The following is a 23,963-nucleotide window of genomic DNA, read 5'->3' as shown; positions in this document are numbered from 1 at the left end:
TGATAATGGGACAAGGCAAGCCGCTTTTAATGTTAAAATTAGTTTTAACAAATAAATTGTTCCTTCTTTTTATTATCTATCTGATGCCCTGCCACTTGGCTTATTGTCCTTTACAAATAAGTTTGCAGTGAAAAGAAGAAAGGAAGTATACCTTACGTCATGTGTTATCTGCCATAAAAGACTGTCAAACTGTCTTCTAAAATGACAGTTAGATAGAAGAAAAGGCAGAAAAGTGATTATTTGGGAATGTTTTCGTTTCTCAATTTTAAACAATTTGCTTTAACTGTTTACTCGCATATTTCCAGTGAATGGTCTTGGAGGCGCCTGTCAGCATTTATTATGTGTTAATCTACTACAATTCAAAACGCTAAATTTACTACCATTGCTGAAAATGGAGGAAAAACCTAACCTAGACATGGTTATTTTGGCTGTTTCTACTTTGTACAAAAATCCAGATAAAAAAGAAAAGGACAAAGCCTCGGAATGGCTCTTGCATCTACAAAACTCGGTAAGTTTCAAAAAAATGTATTTGCATCAACTGTTTATTTTTACTCTAAATTTTATCATGCCATTTAGGTATATTATTTAATATTTATGTTGGAAAATATACTAGTGGATATATCACCTATTTAATTGGTAGTTTACTAATGCTGATTTGTTATTAATTGTTAAGAACACACAATTACTCTGTGTCACCTTCACTGACCCTTGGTTTCCCTCTTTCTGAAGGATGATTTGCTCTAGGATTCACTGTATTAAACAATCAGAAATGATTGGTACAATTTTCTTGGATTACTACAAAACACCATATTTTTATGTCCTTTTTTATAATTTATATACTAATTAACTATTCATTTTCTATAGGTCAACATTTTGGTAGGTCAAAGTCGGTTCTAATTCTTCATGAACCATAATAATACCCTGATCTTTCAAATAAATGTTTTCTTTACTAGCTTTGCAGTTTAAAAGAAATATTCTGGGGAATTTAAAAATGTTTATACCACTGTGTTCCATACTTGTATTTTTTCCATGTCAATGCTCATTTTAGATAGGACTGAACTAACCTAGAATAAACAGTTCAGTACCTTGAAATGCTTTTAAAATACCTCACAATGCTTCATTATGGCTCAAAATGCTTCATAGTTATAATGCCTTAAAACTGCCTAAAATTGCCTAAAATGCCTCATATTACCTCAAAATGCCTTTAAACTATTTAAACTGCCTCAGAATGCCTTCAAATGTTTACCTACACATTTGTGGCAGTCTTAAATTTAGTTATAAGGCCCCTGGTATTGGGACAATGATAAACCTAGATGAAATACACCCTTGAACATTTTTTTTGATCAGGTGGCAGTTTTTAGGTCAGATTAATTAAGTAGCATTTTTTTTGCTCCATAAGGGTTCCAATGCACAGCAAAGGGTATATTTATAACTAAAAACCTTAAATTAGCTGAAATAAACACAAAAAAAAGCATTTTAAAATTTTTCATTTTTCAAAAAAAATTTAAAGAATAAAATAGGGGGGGTAGGCTTAATTTTTAAGTACTTTTTAAGATTTAATATCTCGGTAACGTGATGAGCTAGAGAGGCAAGTTTTGGCTAATTTTGTAGTATTTTTTATCCCCTTTCTAATGGTGAGTTGCAAAATCTATAAGAGTTCAAATAAAAAAGTCACAACCTTTCAAAACAATTTGAAATAATGCCTCAAAATTCTATATAATGCCTTGTAATACTTCAAAATGCTGGTAATACTGGCAAAGTGCCTCATAATCCCTCAAGTGTGTACACCAAAATACTTCGGCAATCTACCCCTCAGCTGTAACCCTATTTTCAAATATTTTTACAATTAAGAAAATGGTGTTGCTATATGACTGCATGTGCTTCTGTTCCTACTAATATTTTATAAATATTGCCACTCTTTTTTCACTCTAAAACTCAAACTAAAACTTTTTATAATATTTTTGATTTAGAAAGTGGTGTGTTTAACTTTTACAGTCAAAATGATTTAATAAAACTGCACTTTTTCTCAGGCTAACATTTTGACCATAGGATTCTAGTCAACCTCTATACAAAAGGCTGAGCCAAATGGCTGATGTTATTCTTCTCTCTTATATGATGTTTATTGATGACTGTTAGAAGTAAAACAAATAAATATTATCCAGGGGGTCTCAGGATTAATACTTAATTCATATTTCAGGACTTAATAGTGCACCAGAAAATAAACCAAGTTTGTTATCTAAACAATGATAAATGTTGTTTCAAAAGTGTAGTGTGATTAACAAAGGGAATGGGTCACAATTAAATTAGTAGAAAACATTCACACATTTATTATTCTAGATAGATATAATAATAATAGATATATCTAAGTATTCAGTAATCTTTAAATAAAAAGATAATAATAAATAAATTAATAAAACAAGGTAAAAAGATGTTCCTAGTAATTTCTAACTTAATATGTACAGGATGATTAATTTTGCACTTTTTTTAAATCTATTTTAGTTGATTTTTCAAAAAAATGCTAAATACAAAAGTTGCAGTGATTTATCTAAATGTTTTCTATAAATTAATATTTTGACATACTCAGTAATTTTCTTTTAAAACCCAAGTTAGTTGAATGATGTTAAAACGGCATGTCTATTAAGATTAAGTTTTTTCCCCCTTCAAGAATAAAAACCCAAGCAACCTGCCACCGTGAAACCAGAACTATTAAAAAAACCACCCACCTTATGTACACCTGGGTTCAGCTGTCCCCCCTTGTAGAATGACAGCCAGCAGACTGTGACTCTAGTCAAGCCTCTGAAGATGGGTGTCTAAATACACCCGAAACATGTCAGGCACATAACAACTTAATAAATATTTTGTGGAGATCGACTCTGAGTTTTGTTTTCACTTACACTCACTACTCCACTGTGGGAATATGTACTACTACTTTTCAATACATTTTAAATAGTCTGCAATCTTCTACTAATTTTAGTGAAGCCTCTAGATAAATAATTTATTAGTTGCATGCTCTACGTCCTTTTAGGTACACGCATGGACGATCTCAGACGAGATTTTGCACAAGAAGCCAGACTTGGAATCATGTTATTTTGCAGCACAAACTATGAGAACCAAAATACAAAAATCGTTTCATGAACTCCCACTTGAAGTTCATGCTGCATTGAGAGATTCAATTCTGGAACACATCAGTCAAATAAATGAAGGTAATGCGTACTTACAGATTGGATAAAATCATGAAACATTGTTTTTACACAATAAAATGTCTGATTATTCAGTGTTTTTTTGTATTGGCATTTTATTGCATATTTGAAATGTTTTTCAGGTACAAATACAATCATAACAACACAACTTTCTATCGCCCTTTCCGACCTCATTTTGCAAATGCCTTCTTGGCAAAGGGCACCTCTAGATTTGATAAATCGCTTCTCTAATCACTCATACATATGGCCTTTAATAGAGGTTTTAACAGTGCTTCCAGAAGAAATTGAAAATAGATCTGTCAGGTAGGTCATATGACTAATCATTTTGTCCATCTATATTTGAAAATTATTGTCAAGGTTGGGAGATAACCGAAGGCTTAAAGTGCTTGAAGATTTGAAACAATGCGCTCCAATGGTGCTGGAGTTCTTGCAGCATTGTTGCACAACATACGCCGTTAATATGAACGAAAATTCTCATATAATCGCTAGAGCGTTGAGATGTTTTACTTCATGGGTTTCCGTCAGGGCTATATCGCTCGAGGGCCTTTCTGACAATGTGATTTTAAATCTGGCCTTCGATATTTTGGATTTTAAACCTCATGAAGGAAAACAAGTGAGGTTTACAAGTTATTTCAAAAATTTGACTGGTTTTTTTATGTGTGCGTAAATTTTAGAGCACTGGTGCATTATGTGATGCTGCAACTGAATGTATTTGCACTCTTTTGCAATGTTTGGAAGACAACAATAATCAACAGGACTTAGAGAATTATCTTTTTAATAACATTGTAAAGTTAGAAGTTTCCTATCATATTTCAGTAGCTAATGAAGATCAAAGTAAATCAATAGACTACTGTCGGTATGTTTTCTGTTTAACTTGGCAAAGTATTGATAATTCACATAATTGGTTTTAGATTGTTTACAGAATTAGCGGAGTCCTTTTTAGAGAAAATAGTATTAAACAGCTCCTCCGGTCAAATGTACTATGCAATAAAAGTATTGGACTTAGTTTTAATGTGTGTAGGACATCATGACTATGAAGTGGCTGAAATAACTTTTAACTTGTGGTACGTCTTAAGTGAGGAACTGTACCAAAAAAACACAAAAGAACTGACGGAAATGTTTAAACCTTACATTGAAAGGTTAATAACTGCTCTATGTAGGCATTGTCAAATGGAACCAGACTGTGAAGGTAATTCTTGGTAAACAACGTTTCCCATCTTCCATATAATTACAATAATTTTGTTTGTAGGTCTTTTAAGTGAGGGAGATGAGTTTAAAGACTTTAGACTTAAAGTATCGGAACTGATTAAAGACGTAGTGTTTATAGTGGGAAGTAGTAGTTGTTTTAAGCAAATGTTTATCAATTTACAAAGCGAAGGAGTGACGTGGGATCAAACTGAAGCCGCCCTATTTGTGATGCAAGCTGTAGCAAAGAACGTAGTACCGTAAGTACATTTTACTAGTTTGCTTATAGCTTAAGCTTGCTTCTATGCTGAAAGAGTTAAAAATGCATTTTGTGCAACATTTAATATAATATGTTTTTATGTGGCACATAAGTATAATGTGAATTCTTCAGTTATTATTTCTTTGTGTGGTTTAGTTTATTAAAAAAGAAGAACATTTTTTCCGATTTGTCGTTAAATCCGTCGCGATGAAGAAACGGTCAAGGAAGTGCTTTTCCCTATTAACTTCCGCCATATTGTTACTGACACAACTGAAACATAACCATCAAGTTTCAGTTTCGTTCTATTACGTTGCTCGTTTGCCAAAATTTCTTACTACGTCATCTTGGGCAAAACCATTTGTATCTGTTTTGCCCTAAAGATTCACCTCGTTTACAAATAAGTAACCGAATACGTCCCTCATTTATCGATAATCAAGAGTTTGTCAAGTTTGTGCCTGTAATAATGGGAGTCAGTTTATTAGTTATTAGTAGGGAGTTCAAGGTCTTAATGGACACGTATAGTGTGCCAAAGATCTAGTATAATACCAAATACTATGCACAGATTAAAAGTAAACCAGACAATCATCACTACCTTGAGGTTGTATAATTATGATAGCCATCGAATCTGGGATCAGTCAATTCAATCAAGTTGCTCAAGTTGGAGCCTTTAATGGTATAATTTCAGAGAATGCTGAAAGTAAAGTTAAGATTTCTAAGCTGGTTTACAACTCAGACTCCCAGACACAGTCCAGAAAGTGCCTGAAATATTTTAAAAGGCAGCGGAGTTATGACTTGAGAAATAGACCGGTCAAGTATCATCTGTCTGATTTATGTTTGGACGAAAAGTTATGTCAAAAGCAGTTGACGGATTTGCGGCAAAACTTGAATGTAGCCGACAAGTCTGATTTCACTTTGAACAATCTCTTAAAATAGCGATATTAAGGGTTGGGGTGAGTTTTTTGTAATTTGTTGATCCTGTGGCAGAACTGTACTCCGGATTCCTTTGTGACAAACATTCATTTCATTTGTGAGAATATTTTCTCTGCGTTTTCGGTTTGTGAGTTTTGATTACTTTTTTGCGTTTTATATGTTTGTGAATCAACAACCACAAAAAAACCGTGTGTCACGCTTATTTAGACACTCTGTACAATAATAATTCATTGGTTTATGTGCGTTAAAATAAAATTTTTCAATTTTCAGTACCGAGAACGAAGTAGTTCCCAAAGTTTTAGAAGCTATATTGAATATACCAGTATCAACCCACATTGCCGTAAGGTATACGTCAATATTGTTACTAGGAGAATTAAGCGAATGGATTGAGAAGCATCCGCAAGTGCTTGATCCTGTTTTGAATTTTCTTGTCCAAAGCCTTGCGGTCCAAGGGTTAGGTAGGGTTAATTTCCTATTAAGCATACTAAATATCAAACTCACGGAAATTTAAAGGTGGAGCGGCAGCGACTGCCCTACAAAATATTTGTATCACCTGCAGTAAATGTATGTCTCGACACATTAACGTTATGATGCAATTGTTGCAACAAGTGGACTCGTTTCCAATTACGAGTAATGCCATTGTCGGTTTACTGAAAGGTAAACTGATTTTCCAATCTATTTGTGGTTGATTTTAATTTTTCTGAGTTATTTAAGGTGTAGCCGCAATTTTGTCTGTGATGCCTCATTCGGAGATAACTCCATTATTACGCCAGTTGTGTGTTATGCAATTAACACCACTAACGGCTCTGATCGAGTACAATGTCGTACCTGTTAAAGGGTCAAACGTTGATCCAGTTCTGTGGCTGGATAGGTTAAGCGCCATTCTTAGGCATATCTCTATACATAACGTGGGATCAGGTAAAAATTACGGTTTGGTATCTCGAAATACCTTATAAAATGGAGTAAATTGTAGGGGAAGTGCATCCCTGCAAGCCTGTTATACTACACATCTGGCCTATGATATCTGTGACGTTCGATCAATACCAAAAAGATGTTAGGATAATGGAAAGGTGTTGTAGAAGTGTAAGGTATATGCTTAGGAGCGCCAGCCAAGAAGTAAGTTTGTTTTTACTACTTGTGCGTGTTATTCTCTACATTTTAATATGTTTAGCTTGCCGAAATTTTAAGCAGTTTAGTGGTGCAAATTGTTAGGATATACAAAGATCATAAACACTCTTGCCTGCTGTATGTTGGGAGCATATTGGTGGATGAATATGCTACAGATCCTCAGTGTGTTGGTGGACTTTTGGAAATGTTAGAAGTGAGTTTTCTTATTTATATTTTATTTTTTCACAGATTGATTACTACATAAGTTTTTGGTTTGCAACTATTCAAAGTGAAACAAAATAGTAATAATTTCAATTATGTATTTTTTCTTAGGAGTTTTTAGAGCCGACATTCCAAATGCTACAAGAGGAGAATGGATTGCGAAACCATCCTGACACCGTCGATGATTTCTTTCGGTAAGTTTTATTCATTGCAGGACAAAGAATTTAGAAAACTTTAGCGTCATTGGCCTCAAAGGTTCGGATATTTGCAGTGAAAATTAATATCAAAAAGATTATTAGTTTTAGAAACAACTTATAAAAAATTCGAGCTTAAAGTTAAAGAAATACTATATATTGGTGATACATCTCTGCGAATTTCGGTAAATAAATTAGGTTTCAAATTTAGACGGAATTCTATGATCCAAACGGAGACTTCTCATAAATAAAAATGTTATTTCGGTCAAGATATTTTTGATTTGCTTTGGTATAAGGTGTTTTAGTGCAAATTTGCAGCCAAAGATCTCTACTTTCTGACTGACAATACACGCAAAATTTTAAACGTGACGAAGCTTTAGACACGCCCTTTTCTATAATATGAACACAACAGGTTTGTTGACGAAAACTTGATTTGATTCATATGATTATAAATGACGTAGCCTTCGTGACGCATGGGTAAACTCACTCCGCGAGAACAGTACCTTACTTTTTTAATGCTAGAAACAGTTAATAATTGCTGAATTAGGTGAAACATAAAATGTTGTATGCACCACAGGCGTTAGGGAGAGTATAATATTATTATGTTCTCTATAACGCCATTGGTGTATAAATAGCTATTAGTGATATTGACTGTTTAACACGCGTTACAATTTTGCAGGTTATGTGCAAGGTTTATACAGAGATCTCCAGTGCCCTTCCTGCAGTTTTCGGCTCTAGTTTCTATTTTCCAATGCGGGTTATTAGGTGCTTCGCTCGATCATAAAGAGGCAAACATGTCTGTGATGAAGTTTTTCCACGATCTGATTAACCAAGGTATCAGCGCACAGGGCAGTCCCGATTTTCCGGAACGACAACGTCTTGTGGCCAATCTTCTGGAACAGTATGGGCATATGTTGGTATCGGGACTACTTCAAGCTTGTGTTTTCCATTTGCACACTTATATGCTCTCTGAAGTAAGTAACAATTAATATAATTTGTTCAAATCTTTTATATATTTTTTTAAATTATAGGTAGGTGACGTTTTTGTGCAATTGCTAGATTTTAACAGGGAAAACACTAGCAAATGGATAGCCGCTGGCCTGGATTCTTTACCTAAACAAAATAATGCCGGATTGGTAACGGCTACGCCTGCTCAGTTAAATGACATTCACGTGGGACTAATAAGGTAAAAATACAGTTTTGCTAATTAGTAACCTGTCAAAGCTCATTCTAATCGGTTGCTGCAATTATTTCCAGGTCAAACACATCAAAATCAGTGACCCACGCTCTCAAAGAACTAATACGCCTGTATCGTTAAATGTTTAGGTGTTTAGTCGAAAGACGTTACTGTGTAATATATCTGTACGTTACATTTTATATGGATTTATTTAAAAATTATTTGCCTTTCTTCAATTTCTTTTTTGTGTACCTAATGTATAGTATTTTATTTTTGAGAATGAGAATGTACAATTTACAGCAAGTAAATTAAATGTTTACAACAAGTATACGCGGTGTTTTTTATATCCTTCAATTTTTATTGATTATTGCTATTTTCTTTTGTAACTGTCCTGTTTCTATACTAATACTTTATATTTCGAGTAATTTTTGCGCCTAAAAGACACTGATAAGGTATTTTCCATTTGCTCCCAGTATTTGGTTCTTGGCCCAAACACTCTCTTGCTTCTGTTCTCTTGTGTGTCTTAGACCCATCAGCAAACCATTTAATAGTGTGTTCGCCAAGATGGTAAGTAACACATTCATTATTCTACTCTCTCTTGTTCATTCTTAGTGAAAAATCAAAACCGATAGTGAAAATCAACCTTTAGAAATCACCCATGTCATGTGTCATCGTCAAAATTTAAAAATAAACTAGAATGCCTGTAAAAAACAAAATACTAAACTCATATCAATAGCAACCGCCATTCACTGACACATTAAGTTTCTAGAAAGCAACGTAGCAAGCTTCCTGGAACATTTACGTCCATTTCCGTTGATACTTAAAGCATTTGATCGAGAAATAGCAAAATGGTAAGTTTTACCTTTAAATTAGAGTGGTATACAAACGTGGTTTACATTTCTAACTTTACCAATAGCGTGAATGCATCTCAATTCACTTGGGACAAGCTGGAGTTCAAATCGGCAATGCCTGTTGGGAGTTGTACTGCCTAGAGCATGGAATCCAACCTGATGGGCAAATGCCCTCCGACAAAACCGTGGGAGGAGGTGATGACAGCTTCAATACTTTTTTCAGTGAAACCGGAGCTGGGAAGCACGTTCCCAGAGCCGTGTTTGTGGACCTGGAGCCCACTGTAGTCGATGAAGTGAGAACTGGAACCTACAGGCAGTTATTTCATCCCGAGCAGCTCATTACTGGAAAAGAAGATGCTGCTAACAACTACGCCAGAGGCCACTACACCATCGGCAAGGAAATTGTCGACCTGGTGCTAGACCGCATTAGAAAACTCGCTGATCAGTGCACTGGATTGCAAGGTTTTCTAATTTTCCATTCATTCGGAGGCGGCACCGGGTCGGGATTTACCTCTTTGCTTATGGAGAGGTTGTCTGTGGATTATGGCAAGAAATCAAAGCTGGAATTTGCCATTTATCCAGCTCCTCAAGTTTCTACTGCTGTGGTAGAACCCTATAATGCTATTTTGACCACCCACACCACCTTAGAGCACTCCGATGCAGCCTTCATGGTTGATAATGAAGCAATTTATGATATTTGCAGGAGGAACTTGGATATTGAGCGACCGACGTACACCAACCTTAACAGGCTGATTGGTCAAATCGTCTCCTCGATAACTGCTTCTTTGAGGTTTGACGGTGCCCTCAACGTGGATTTGACGGAATTTCAAACGAACCTGGTGCCATACCCCAGAATTCACTTTCCCCTTGCTACTTATGCCCCAGTAATTTCAGCCGAGAAAGCTTATCACGAACAACTTTCAGTGGCTGAAATTACCAACGCATGTTTTGAACCAGCCAATCAGATGGTCAAGTGTGATCCACGACATGGCAAGTACATGGCTTGCTGCATGTTGTACCGTGGCGATGTAGTACCCAAAGACGTGAACGCTGCCATTGGAACCATCAAGACTAAGAGGACCATTCAATTTGTTGATTGGTGTCCAACTGGGTTTAAGGTGGGAATCAACTATCAACCTCCGACTGTGGTACCTGGAGGAGACTTGGCCAAAGTGCAAAGGGCGGTGTGCATGTTGTCCAACACTACTGCCATAGCTGAAGCTTGGGCCCGGTTGGATCACAAGTTTGATTTGATGTATGCCAAAAGAGCTTTTGTGCATTGGTACGTTGGTGAAGGTATGGAGGAAGGTGAGTTTTCAGAAGCTCGTGAAGATACCGCAGCTTTGGAGAAAGACTACGAAGAAGTTGGAATGGACTCCGGCGAGGGCGAAGGAGAAGGTGGCGAAGAATACTAAACAATAAACCATTGTAAAATTGTTATACATTTTCTTTTAAAATACATGGTTTCATTTTAGTTTGGTTTTTGATTTTGGAGAGATGTTGTGTGTTAGAGTTTGAATGGGAGAAGATTCAGAGTTTGAATGAAAGATCCCAAATATAAGATAAAAATATACTGGTTACAGTCCACCAATAAAGGTATTCCTATTTAACAAAGCAACAAACTACAATGGCATGTGTATGGTATGTATGTGGCATGTGTCTTCTATTCTTAGATCTCTTCTTTAAATCTTTGAGGAAAGAATGAACCATATCCAAAATTCTATATTTTAAAACACAAAAACTTGAGCTTTCAACCAACTTCAAATTAGATGCTGCAGCTGGCGACCTCTAGAAGCTCCAACTATACTAATAGGAAATCTAAATTCCTGGGGACCCCAAACACCCTCTACCAAGTCGGTCAAAAGAATTGGATTGAATTGAATTTGCATATTTCGAAAACAACTTGTGATGTGGACAATTTAAGCTGCTTTGCATTCAGTTTACCCAAGGTGACCGAATAACGAACATTAGTGCAAGAAAGAAAGAAAAGCGCGTCCAGATTGTCCTGGTCAGAGTTATTTAGGTCAGTTAATATTCAAATGGATACTGAAAGAGTGTGTAAGGCTGTTAAAGTTTAACAGAGCAGGTTGTACAAGAACACAAATAGCGTTTGTTAGGTTTTGTGTGCGCGACAACTCGAGTTTATTTATTATTAGTGACCAGAATAGTATTGGTGCTATCGTCTTGATGCGCTTACAGAACCTAACAAATGGTATTTGTGTCTTTGGAGGACCTGGTGACCGCCAGCGCAGCCATAAGTATCTTTTTAGCCTTCCATAGCATATAGAACTAGTAACCATAGAAAGTGAGTATTATCTTTATATTTATTTTTAAATGAATCAACTTGTGAAAGTATATGTAGCAAGCTTAATTACTTTTACATTCCTTTTCAGAGTTTTTTCATATTTATATTCAGAACGTTTACTTCTAAACAAATTATAAACAACACTGGAAGGCATTGACAAAAACTTATTTTTAATTTATTAAATATAGATACACACATACAACACACATGAGTTTTTCATCCAAAAATATGGGAGAATACCCATTTTTCGACAAATCGCAGCCTTAAGTTCTGAAAAAGCGTGCAATGACACAACTTTCTCGCAACGATGATTTAAGAACGACTTAATCCATATTCTAATGGAAAACCTCTTATACTATACCCAGCAAGCTGCCAAAACTATAATTAACTTATCTATATTATCTATAATAAAGACCTAAGACCTTCCAAGTCCCTGTAATCAACTTCATACACACACAATTTCACTCCTTTTCCTATCATCTGTAGACTGGGTTAAAACCTATTAAGGCTTATTTTAAACTTTAGTATTTTGGATTTAAGAGATTAATAATTAAATAAAAATAACATCCGGTATTAAAATCCACTCGATACATAGCGATGTCAAAAATATTATCAAAACATGCGTTGTTTCCACTCAAGCTGTGTCTCTTTCAAGTTATTCTCATATTACTGAGATAACAACAATAATTACCCTTTAAAAACAATTTGAATATTTCAAGCATGGTTTAATAATAACTGAAATGTGGAGAATGTTTTCAACTATAAAAATTGATGATAGGGCAAATTCCTTTGTTGTAAGTGGTGCTTTTGAAATTCCGTGGGAGTAGGGTTTTATTAAAGTAGAAATTTCAAGATTACCTAAGTCAGTAGCTGACTGTATTGGTCATTAGAAGTTTACGTTAGAATGTAGTTCAAATTTGAATCCTTCTGTTTTTTAGGTTCAAATATTAGTAGTCAAGAATAGTGTAATTGGCCAGTATTAATCTATATTAGATTTTTGTGTTTGGTTTTGAAATGGCCGAATATCTAGAAGAACACGTAATTACAGGTAGGGTAAAATGTGTTATTTTTTATTTGGCGACAGTATGTATTGCTAACATTTTAGACTCCATAAGTGATCAATTTGCATCAACCCTTTATTTTCACAAATTTTTCCTAATGATAATGTTGTTTTCTTTTCATCATCATCATCCTATAGCAGCTTGTCTCGTCCACTGCTGGATATAAGCCTCTCTTAACATAAACTATTTCGCTCGGTCTTGGGCATGTTGGATCCAGTTTAAAGATATCCTCTTCAAATCGTCCGTCCAACGAGTCGGCGGTTGTCGTTTTCTTTTACAAACCACTAAATAAACGTCCACCAGTCAAAAAACCTTGAATTACTTTATTTTTATTTAAAAAATTATAAATTCCCAAAAACACACACATGACGTACAAAATATAAATAATATGGACAATAACAAATTAAACAAAGTATGTATAACAATAAGTGTGGCTTTCAATGAATTCTAAAATGGATTTGGTTCTTTTGTGTGGCAAATTGTAGTGATGTTATAACTGCTAAAATTTAATGTAATTTAGGATCTATTGTTTGACGAATATTATACGTTTTACACTGTGCTTTACACTCTTACTTGAGCGATGTATGAAGTGGTTTCAGTTTCAGTTCTCCAGTTTCCATTAAGTATTAATTAGTATAGTCAATAAATTAGATAAAAATATAGATCTTTTAATTAAATAGTAAAAGTAGTTCATACAATATGAGTATTTGCTCAGTTAATAAGAAAGTTATGCATTAAAACAATAATTGTTAATGGTCAGTATTTGAATGTTTTTGGTGATCCTTTTGATTATACTATAAGAGCAGTTTGAATTTCTCTTGTCATGTAAGTTTTTATTATTCCATTGTTACTATTACTTAATAATTTTGTAGGTTGGCCAAAATATACCAACCACAAAAACTTTCACCTCGTCTCCAGAACTGAATCATTAACCTGAAGAAAAGTGAGGTATTATATATAAGTCATTTTATTATGAGCACTTTGGTGCCAGAGAAGTAAAAAAGTGCAAATTTAGCTTCATTAACTCTGTGGACTAATGGCAATTTGACCTTTAATCTCTTTTTCCTCTTCTCTTTGATCTTTCCAAAAAAAAGCTTTTATTTGTGAGTGAGTTTACTTAGAAATAATGGTACAGCATGTATGGTTTACCATTAACACACCTTCATACAAAGAAATCCTGAATTTTGTGCCTAAAAATCGCAAATAAAAAGATGTTGTAACTAAGCCGAAAACTGAGAGAAAATAATACTCTTTAGAAACAACTGTAAATTCGATGCGTGTTATATTTTAAAAATATTTTCATCTTTTTTTCACTTTTGGTTTAACCGGAAGTAGATGTCATGAAGCACATGTCATCATGTCTTATCGATTTAAAATATTTTCGATGTATCATAAACTAGACCTATCTACAACGGTTTTCGAGATATTGAGTGTCATAACTCCTAACCAGAATGAGATAAAGCAAAACGGCTTGCATGTTCTTATCTTAACTTTTTGAAATCTATTGCGTGGGCATATTAGAATATTCGACAGTTGTCAATTTTTTTACTGATATAAAATTTTTGACACCTGTCAAAATTAAAAATATTACCAAATCATAGATCTCAAAAAGTTAAGATAAGAACAAGTAAGCCGTTTTGCTCTATCTCATTCTGGTTAGGAGTTATGACACTTGAAACCTGAAAGTGTAATTTTTCCAATGTTAATCGAAAACCGTTGTAGATAGACATAGGTTATGAGACATAAAAAATATTAAAAATCGATATGACTATTAAAAAATACAATAATATACAGGGTGTTCCAATTAAAATAAGCAAGTTGACATCCACTTTCGGTTAAACCGGAAGTGACAGAAAGATATTTTTAAAAAGAGAAATATATTTTGAAGTGATATTTTTAAAACATAGCACTCATCAAATTTCCTTTAATTCCAAAATTTGAAATTTCTATTAATATTGGATCCTAATAAACATTTAATGAACGGTTTGGGTGGCTAACCCTGTATACAAATTTCAAGTTGGTCTTCATGCTTACACATCCTACTGGGAAGCATCAATTCGCTTCGCTCAGCCTCCAAACTTTGCCATCGATCAGTAAAGCTTACTTACTAAACTTGATACTTAATATACTATTACTCTACGATTTCTCCAGATGTTTCATTGCCTCAAAGTAACTTAACTTTTGCAAAACAAATAATATCATTACTCAAATATACACATGTTGCTGTATAGGTACTTAACATTCCAAATTTGATGAGATTTCGTGGTTATTGTTTTGAGACCTCGTTTTAATAACGTAAAAGTGTGACGGAAATGAGTACTTATGTATTGTTTTTCATTGCAAATTTCCTGAGTCACCCTATATAATTTTAAAACAAGGAAACTTGGATCTACAGAGATAATATTCATCAATGAAGTAGTTATTAATTTTTATTTACTGTAAATGCATGATAAACATGACAGGAGAATTTTGAACTACTTAATATCTACATTTTTGAGATATGATTAAGTACACAGATAAAGAAATGTTCCACTCACAAATTTAAAAAGTCACTAAACTATATTTTTTTACGACATTGGCTTTTTCAATTATTGTGAGTTAATACAGAATTTGTTTTGAAGGCGGAAATTACTGGTTTTCAGTTACTAGGGCTAGGAAAAGCAAGGAAGTAGTTGGGTTTTTGAACATCCTTTCATACAGATGCAGTTACATATGCCTGATAAAGCCAAAAAGCATAAGCACGTGTATCCTGGTTATAATCCTTGTGCTTTTCTGTTTCACCTTGTTTTTGCGAAATTACCCATGAAACCACCTTCAGAAAATCTAGAGTCTTGGTTGACCCTCTTAAATTAATTCCTCGCATTATAAAGTATGTTAGCTCATGATAAAGAAATTAAAGTTCAATTAACTTAGCGTAAAAGAATAATTTTGAATTCACATTTATTAATATAATTTATAAGACAATATAATAATAATAATACTAACTTGTTTCCTTTCAGAGATTATTAAGGAGGAAGACAAAAAACATGGGGAGCTGCCGCCCAAAGTCCATATACCCAAATTAAACTCATTTTTCATTCATTGCTTATTCTTTTTGCTAGGAATATGTCGGTTTATATCGTTAACGTTTTTTGCTGCTTCCACTACCGTAAGTATCCGTACCTTTTTAAATATTTTGGTAGGTTAATAAGTGACACCATCTACTGCACCAGAAATAATGATCGTTTGTTGATTTTGTGTATTTTTATTTACTTGTCGGTTCTTTTATTTGTGTAACTTGATTGGATATCGATCTATCTCGAGTATGGATTGCTATTTCATTTAGAATCTACTTCTTCCTTTTCTCTTAAAATCATTATATCATATAGGGTGGTCCAGTTTTAAATGTCAATAAATCACCATTTGATAACAAATCAAAAAATAAGCTGACATGCATTTTGAAATTTTTCTGAAAAACTCACACAGTCCTCCAAATTTTAGTTTAAAAAATCGGTTTTTTCTATATCTGTCAGACCGTAAAACTGAACATTTAGGACTTCCAATTTTGTCCTGATTAGTCTAAAACTTGTTGTTTGCTACTTGGAATAGTCTTAAAATTACTTTTCTTATACTACTCGCACCATTTTCGAGTGTCTGGAACTGGATTTCAAGCACTAAAAACAGTCCGGAAAGCAGAACAAAGACTGTTGCGCTAAAACTTATTTTTAATACTAAAAATAGGCTAAAAGTTTACTTTTATGCCTTTAAGAATATAATGAGTCCAAAAGTCTAGTTTCAGGACTTTAATTGTTTTAAACCAAAATTGTTTACTTTCATTACTGAAGAGTCTGAAACTTGACTTTTACTATTATAAATAGTCTTAAACTTGATTGTTTAGTCTTAAGGCACTAAAAACAGTCCGAATTTCTTAGAAATTACTTCAATTTTTTGCACCGATGACTGCAGAAGTCAATTAAGAGTGAACAAGCTTAAAATGGCATTTTAATACTATGGACAGTTACAAGCTAGTTTTCAGGCCTGATAAGTACAAAATTTTGTAGAGATAGTCTTGAAACTCTATTTTTCAGACTGAAAACAGTCTTAAAGCACTAAAAACAGTCTAAATTTGTTAGAAATGCTCGAATTCTTAGTACTGAGGTGTCTAGAAGCCAATTTAATAGTGACAAAGCTTGAAATGGCATTTTTGAGCCTATAAAGAATGTAAAAATTGTTTTTTATGTCTGCTATTTCAAAAACTTGATATAGTCTTGCATTGAATTTTCCAAGCAGAAAGCAGTTTTAAACCAATAAAAAAAGTCCAGTCTAAGAAAATGAAATGCAAAGCAAAAAACTTGAAAAGTTAGTATTCAAGTCAATTTTCATGCACCTAATGTTAATATCCTGTATTTAAGTAAAGACTAAACTATTAAAATTTGTCTTTGTCAAATTATGTAAACTAACTTCAAATGCAAATGTGAAACTTCTGAAGTCACTTTTCATTGGTTCAGAGTCACTTTTTGGTGTACAAGTCAATTTTTAAGGTTTAAATGAGTGAATTTGTAGTAAAAAAAATCCTAGAAAAAGTTGTTTTTCATGTCTACTCTTTGACGACTGACTACAAAGACTACAAAGAAGAGAGAAGTTTTTAAGCTTCGCAAGTCATTTTTGTTTTGTTTTCAAGTCAATTTTCAGGACTAAAGTCTTTAAATTTGTCTGAAAAGTATGAAAACTGGTTACAAAGACAATTTTTAAGATTCTTAAGTCAATTTTCACCGTTTTCAAGACAATTTTTAAGTTGGGTTGAGTTGGTTTTGGGTCTTATTTCCTAAACAAAGTTTTAAATCAGGATTCTATAAGATACTTTCTGTTTTTAAGAACAAGAAAATAAAAAATAAAACTGTCTTTTTCAGGAAAATGACATAATGGAAGTAAACGTATTTTTTGATGGGATATCGAATGGTGAATTATTGACATTAAAAACTGGACCACCCTGTATATAATTAATTAATAAGTTTTATACAAATTATTTTTAGTATTGGCTGAACAAATTCAAAGACGCATCAAACACTGACAATTCAGCATCAAACAGAACATTTATGCAAGTAAACTTTGCATCTGCAAACCAAGTATGCAGTACCCTATCCTCGCTTACGTTTGGAATCTTCAATATGACTATAGGTCACAGATTCAGTTTAGTGTCCAGAGTGATCTGTGCTATGTTTGTGCAGATATTTGTTTTTGGTTTCTTTGCCATCGGTGTGGAACTGGACACTACTAGTTGTAAGTACTTCGAATTAAATTAGTTAACAAGTTTATGTGAATTTTGAATTTCAGATCAAGTTTTATTCTTCTGTTTGGTGTTACTGGCTTCAGCGTGTCTTTCTGGTAATAAAATATACAATCAAATGAAGCAAAACTGAAATTAATAAATTATAGGTGCTAGTACTGTAAACATGGTAGCTTCTTTAAGTATGTATCCTAGATTTCCCCACAAATACATGAAAACCTCCTTGGTTGGCGAAGGTTGTGTAGGAGTAATAGGTGATTCTTTAAACATACTCTCACTCTTTTTGTTTAATAACGACATAAACAAAGCTACCATGATGTACTTTTTAATGGCTTGTGGCCTGCTCATAGTCACTATTGTACTATTCTTTATAATGATGAGTACCGAATCTTTTAAGTAAGTGTGGAACATTGAAAGTTAAATTCAAGTTTAAAAAACTAGTTGTTATTTACAGATTGTGCATGTCATCGGTTACGGTAAGAGACAAGAACAGTATACCTAGTTTGAGGGAGATTAAACAAGGATTCAGAATGATAAGATTTCCATGCATAATTGCTGCATATATTATGACTGCAATGGCAGCTACTCATACTTCAGTGACGTCGCTTGTAATTTCTGAGGATTATGATACCAACAGTACCTGGGCTGGTGAGTAATTTAGGCTATAAGAATAAAAACAAGCATTTGCTTATACTTGAATTATAAGCTTCAAATATTTAGTATAGGTACTTAGGCATAGTTAAAGTCCCAAAAGCCTAAAGAAAATTCTTTTGCCAAAATAAAGCAAAAAGTTTAAGAAAACATAGTCGCAAGTACTTTGTTCTCGAGATACAGGGCGTTAAAGTAATAAAAGTTCAAATTTATTAATACTACAAGCTTCTGAAGAATAAGCAAAGTTTATCGAGACTGTAAAGTTATAAGTTGATAATGTTTCGTGCTAATTGCCAAGAAGTAGAGAAGAAGGTCAGGTTGGTAAATTTTTCTTCTACTCGTTTACTAAAAAAATGTGAGTTATAAGCCTACTTGGAGAATCCAACTAAGCAAAGTCATCATAATTTTGTTTCATTTTTGCTATACGTTTAAAATGTCGTGCATTTTTAACATAAGTTCAGAAAGTTCAAGTCTTTAAGTGCTTTGGTTTTAACTTGAAAATACTTTTATTGAGCTTCGATCTAATCAAGTACTTTTATTACATTTTAGCGACTTACTTCAGTCCTGTGATGACTTACTTACTAGCAGACGTGGGCCTGTTAGTTGGCAGATTTATAATTACAGCCTTACCAATAATCACCGTAAGTATAAATTACCAATTTTATTTACATCAACAGTTTCATAGTTTTCGTGTTCAGAAAATCTGATGAGACACTAATTTAAACTTTATACTGGGTGTCAACGCACACGTGTGACTATTACCTTAATAATGGACGGCCATCACCTTAGCCAGAAAGAGAAGTTATCAAAACCCTAATCGCACTAAAAGAATTTGTGAACAATTTGTGTTAGAAAGAAGTTCCTTCTTATCACGCCCTTTCCTCACGAAGGTTGGCGATTCATATGGCTAAAAACCTGGACACAGCCAACTTTCAACCAGGAGTTAAACACTTAGCAAGTGTAAATGAAAAGTAATGAAAAGAAGTAGTCCATCTTCACGCAGTGGAGTTGTATGAGTAATGCTGTGTAAGTGTAAGCAAAAAACCCAAATTCGATCTCCGAAAAATATGCATTTAGTAGCTAAACGCTGCCCAACATGTTTCGAGTGTAGAAACTACTCATTCTTAGGGATAATTCAGTCGCATGTCTGCTGGCTGTCATTCTACAAGGGGAGATCGGATAACCCAAAATTTAAATGTTTAAAGGAATGTAATGGTTGGTCTTTTATATTCTACAAAGGGGAAAAAACCTTGCTCAAAAACCCACGGTTAGCGTGAAGAAATAGAATAGAATCTAAAGGTTTTTAATTTTATAAAGCGGTAAAAACCTTGATTAAAGACCCGCTATAGTATCAGATATACAGGGTGTTTTTTAATAAGTGTCTGATATTTCACAGCCCGATTTCTCAGGTATTTTAAAGGTAAAAAGTTCATATAGGTTCATATACTTATTGAGCTACACGGTGTTAAAAATTAATTTTTGAAATTTGGTATTCCGTTAATTTTAATTACAAGGTTATTTTCTTCTTTGTATTATAGAATATAAAAAACCAATCATTACATCCTTTAAACATTTTAATTTTGCAATCTAATCTGGGTTATGCTGTCTCTCCTTGTAGAATGACAGTCAGCAGACATGAATTTTGGACTAATTTTAATCCATGGAAATAAGTAGTTTATACACTCTAAACATGTTGGGCAGCGTTTAGTTAGTAAATAAAGATTTTGCGGAGATCGACTTTGTTTTTTTTGCTTACACTTACCTAACAATTGCATTGGATTGAACGGATACAGCAGATCTCCTAGCCCCAAAACCATCTAAGATCGTAGATAACAAAAAAAATATACTGCAGAAAAACTTTCTGGTTCTGCCCTTTCTGCATCTTTCATCACATGGTCACAAGTAGGATAGAAAGAATGATGGATGTAACCAAGGCTTACAAGCTAGGAAACCTATGAAAATTCACTTTTGGTCGGCTATAAAAGCTTCCACAGTCTTATTTGGATTTGTTTAGCAACACGTAGGCGTGAACTACCCTAGCACAGCGGTTGACATATTAAAATTCATACAAATTAGGTACTTACAAAGACTCCTTCCGCTTTTTAACAGTATTTTATGATATTTCAGAAAACTCCTGAATCATATTTTTACGCTATCGGAGGTTTGAGGCTTGTAGTAATGGTTCCCTTCATATGGATGTGCAACGCTCAACCTAGGCACCATCTTCCAGTACTCTTTCCACATGACTACCAGTATGGCATTATTTTAGTTGTATTTATGATTACCAGTGGTATTGGTATTAACTGGCCCATGATGCTAATTGCTCGGTGAGTTTAACGTGTCAACATTTTTCAATGTGCTAACTTACAATAAAATTTGCTTGCGTTTTCAGGACTATAAAGAAGGAGGATGCTGACATGGCTTACAATGTATTTTCTTTCACCATCAACGTGGTGCAAACTGCACTTTCACCTATAGGTATATTTATTGTAAATCTTCTCTAGAAAACGTTATATGTAATAGTTTTAATTTGATACATGTACCTGACTTCATATAATGCGGATTAAATAATTTGATTTTTTTAATTATATTACAAATTTTCGCAACAACTGACAAAATAGGCTTCATCCGGTAGGATAGTTATGAATAGTTTTAAGTACTGCAGACATACACATTTAGAAAATACTGTAGGTAATTTTGCAATAGTCTACTACATACACATACAGACAGTTGTTACTAACTGACTACATATGTAAATAGCTGTTCTGCTGTAAATCAGTTTGACAAATATATCCTAATTAGACCAAGTAGCTAATTAATACTGACTGAATGCAGAAAACGAAAAAAAACTCTTCACTTAAGAGACTGAAGACTCAGAAAGAAAAAATCAGAAAAAATTTACAAGAGATAGAATATCCAATCGTGAGAACAAACGACCATATATCAGAAAGTGGAATTCTTGAATTGGAACTTCCAACAAAAAAAGTAGGATGGGAGAAGAACAGAACTTTCCTCTACTTCGGTGAATATGATGAAGCATTCTTGCAGACACTATTTAGGTTAGGTTAGTTAGTTAACTGCTAAATTCATCAAACTGGTATCATAACGCTTAATTCAAAATATATCAATAAATAATGCTGAAGACTAGTTTACGAAATAAAGTCCCAAATGAGGAAATCAGAAGAAAAACGCAATTAACAGATGTCAGCGAAATATTAGAGCAGCTAAAATGGAGATGGGCTGACCAGATTTCAAGGCAACACGAAAGATGGACATACAAATTAACAGCTTGGCGGCCAAAAGAGTGCAAAAGAAGTGTTGGCAGAAGATTGCCGAGAAAAACTGGATGCGGGCTATTATGGACAGGCAGAAACGAAAAAATATGGAATGGGCCTACGTTCAGGAGTATATGAGAACAGGCTAATAAGAAGAAGAATAAGGAGTTACTCCAAGAAGGTAGAGGCCGTTGGTTCGAGTCCGACTAAATGCGAATTAAAATTTTTATTTAATTTTTAGTTTATATGTCAGAATGTCAAAAATGATTTCTTATCATTTAGTATATTTATAAACGATAAATAATTCCATTTATGGCAATAAAGTTGTTAAAATTAATCTTGTATCAATAATCAACGAAGATTAGAGAATCTGTTTTCCAAACATGTGAGCTTGGCGTAATAAGTTCTTGGTTGCTCACCACCAGTAGTGTCGGGTTGGCTTCCCGATTCAGGGATCACCTGACCAAACATCATCGAGAGAAGGGGAGGTGTTTATTCTCTGCAGGTGCTTCAGCATGAAGTCTCTTTTAGTCTGTTTTTGCTTCACCTCTTATAATTTCCTCATTGCATCTATCATGATCTTCCTCAGCTTTGCTATCACTGCTACTCAAGTACTGTTCACTTTTCATCAGTAGTTATGCGACTTCTGTATGGTGACGATTTTCCCAAACATTTGATTAGCTCTGCCTCTGATTGAGTCGTATTTACAACAATTAAATATGCAGTGCTCTATCCGTATCCCTTTGAGGGCAGTATAAACATTTGTCTTCCTCACGTTTTCGAATGTCATAAAGATAATACGTGGCCCAGATAGACAATTTTGTTAGCAATTGTCATTCTGTTCTGGCTATTTGCAAGACTTCTTCGTTGATAAGCGGTTCAAGAAACCCGCAGCATCCTTCGATGAATCCACATCTTTAATATCTCAAATCTATTAAACAGGTCTGCCTTTAAGGTCCAGTTTTCCACTCCATAGTGAAAAATTGACCAAATAAAACACTTTTACAAGAGAAACTCTTGTTAAATAAGTAAATAATAAATAACTATAATAAAATAATTAATCAGATTTGAAGAGCAATGACTTTTGTAATACTGCACATTGGCTGCCAGAACTTTAAAAATAAGTTTACTTATTGTAAAGTGACAACTTTGTGTGCATTTTAACCAGTAGAACCAGTAGTTTTCTATTCTTTTCCTTCTAAGTTTTTTTCCAATATTTACTTTTACCGTCAAAATACTTTAATAAAAATTCTTCCTTATTTACGTCAAAAATTAAAAGTGGTATACAAACAAAGATTAATGACGAAACTTTAATTCAAGTTTTACTATTAAGGTAAATCATTAAAACAATGCCGCAGCTCCTGTAGATCAGATAATGATACTTATACATTATTAGCTACTCAAAAATTTAAAGATAATGAAAAACCAACATAATTGACGATTTACATAAGAAAAGGTGGTATTTCAAGTGGTGTTGAAACACTTAGGAATAATCAAAGCCCGTCCCTGTAATGATCTTCGTGATGAACAGGACCCTGAACTAATAAAGCAATTAAACAATTATTTAAATATTTATTATTGAAGCTTTACAAAACTTAAGTAGATTCTTAAACAGCTAGTTAAAGTTATCCTTAACCTAGAAAAATGCGTCTTAAAGACTGCAATTTCTCCACCCTGTTTACCTTCACCATGTAGTGCGGAAATGCCTTTTAGAGGCAAGATTGAATGATGATAGTATGGTAACGTTATAAAATAGGCACTATTTTTTTGGGAAGGAGTTAAATAATACTTACAATCTAAACAGTCAGATATTCTAGCCTAGTTAAAATTAACTACACGTGCTTAAATTGGGCTTTACGATAGTGTTGATCCAATCTAGAGTGTACGTTGGAAACGTACGTTGAAACGCTACTGGTGATGTTTTGAATTAGTTCCAAACCTAATTTTACTTTAAGTTTAAACAAATCGGTTAACAATTCGAAAAGGGTGTTAGGACGTTCACTTGGACTGTAAACGTTGTGGGGTGTAGTCTCCTTAACCACCATTTCAGTTGTTGCATCAGTTACGTCCTCTTCAGGAGTAGTCGTTTGCTTAATTAACACTTCCGAACTGTCAAAATGAGAGATTTCATTTTCAGACTCATCAGGAACGTCCCTTCTTTTCCTCTGGGGAACCTTTAAGCCCCTAGGAGACGCTCCTCCAGTAGAGAAAAACTCTTTAGGAATAGTCCCCACTACAAATCTTCCGCCTAGTTTTCGTGGTCCATGTTCAGGCACTACA

General features: G+C 33.8%; 3 protein-coding genes across 3 annotated transcripts; all 3 read left to right on the top strand.

The window, feature by feature from the left end:
- The first annotated feature begins 198 nt into the window (after window positions 1-198).
- On the top strand, window positions 199-8,602 carry LOC145730125 (transportin-3-like). The gene is made up of 16 exons (XM_081981143.1): window positions 199-508; window positions 3,026-3,203; window positions 3,323-3,503; window positions 3,558-3,813; window positions 3,875-4,056; window positions 4,112-4,389; window positions 4,450-4,645; window positions 5,845-6,032; window positions 6,088-6,231; window positions 6,289-6,492; window positions 6,548-6,690; window positions 6,746-6,895; window positions 7,015-7,097; window positions 7,777-8,071; window positions 8,129-8,283; window positions 8,355-8,602. The coding sequence occupies exons 1-16, from the start codon at window positions 392-394 to the stop codon at window positions 8,413-8,415; spliced, it is 2,811 nt and encodes a 936-aa protein (XP_081837269.1). The 5' UTR covers window positions 199-391; the 3' UTR covers window positions 8,416-8,602.
- A 361-nt stretch (window positions 8,603-8,963) lies between these two features.
- LOC145730126 (tubulin alpha-1 chain-like) lies at window positions 8,964-10,599 on the top strand. The gene is made up of 2 exons (XM_081981144.1): window positions 8,964-9,125; window positions 9,191-10,599. The coding sequence occupies exons 1-2, from the start codon at window positions 9,123-9,125 to the stop codon at window positions 10,538-10,540; spliced, it is 1,353 nt and encodes a 450-aa protein (XP_081837270.1). The 5' UTR covers window positions 8,964-9,122; the 3' UTR covers window positions 10,541-10,599.
- A 1,692-nt stretch (window positions 10,600-12,291) lies between these two features.
- Window positions 12,292-22,020, top strand: LOC145730389 (equilibrative nucleoside transporter 3-like). The gene is made up of 9 exons (XM_081981580.1): window positions 12,292-12,478; window positions 15,491-15,639; window positions 17,504-17,750; window positions 17,805-17,855; window positions 17,907-18,153; window positions 18,212-18,405; window positions 18,958-19,049; window positions 20,536-20,735; window positions 20,801-22,020. The coding sequence occupies exons 1-9, from the start codon at window positions 12,445-12,447 to the stop codon at window positions 20,910-20,912; spliced, it is 1,326 nt and encodes a 441-aa protein (XP_081837706.1). The 5' UTR covers window positions 12,292-12,444; the 3' UTR covers window positions 20,913-22,020.
- The last annotated feature ends 1,943 nt before the right edge of the window (window positions 22,021-23,963 follow it).

The sequence above is a fragment of the Ips typographus genome, linkage group LG6, assembly GCF_016097725.1.
Source record: "Ips typographus isolate SLU linkage group LG6, UJ_Ityp_2.0, whole genome shotgun sequence".
NCBI lineage: Eukaryota > Metazoa > Arthropoda > Insecta > Coleoptera > Curculionidae > Ips > Ips typographus.
The sequence above is the reverse complement of the archived record's forward strand: the minus strand, read 5'-3'. Positions and strand labels throughout refer to the sequence as shown.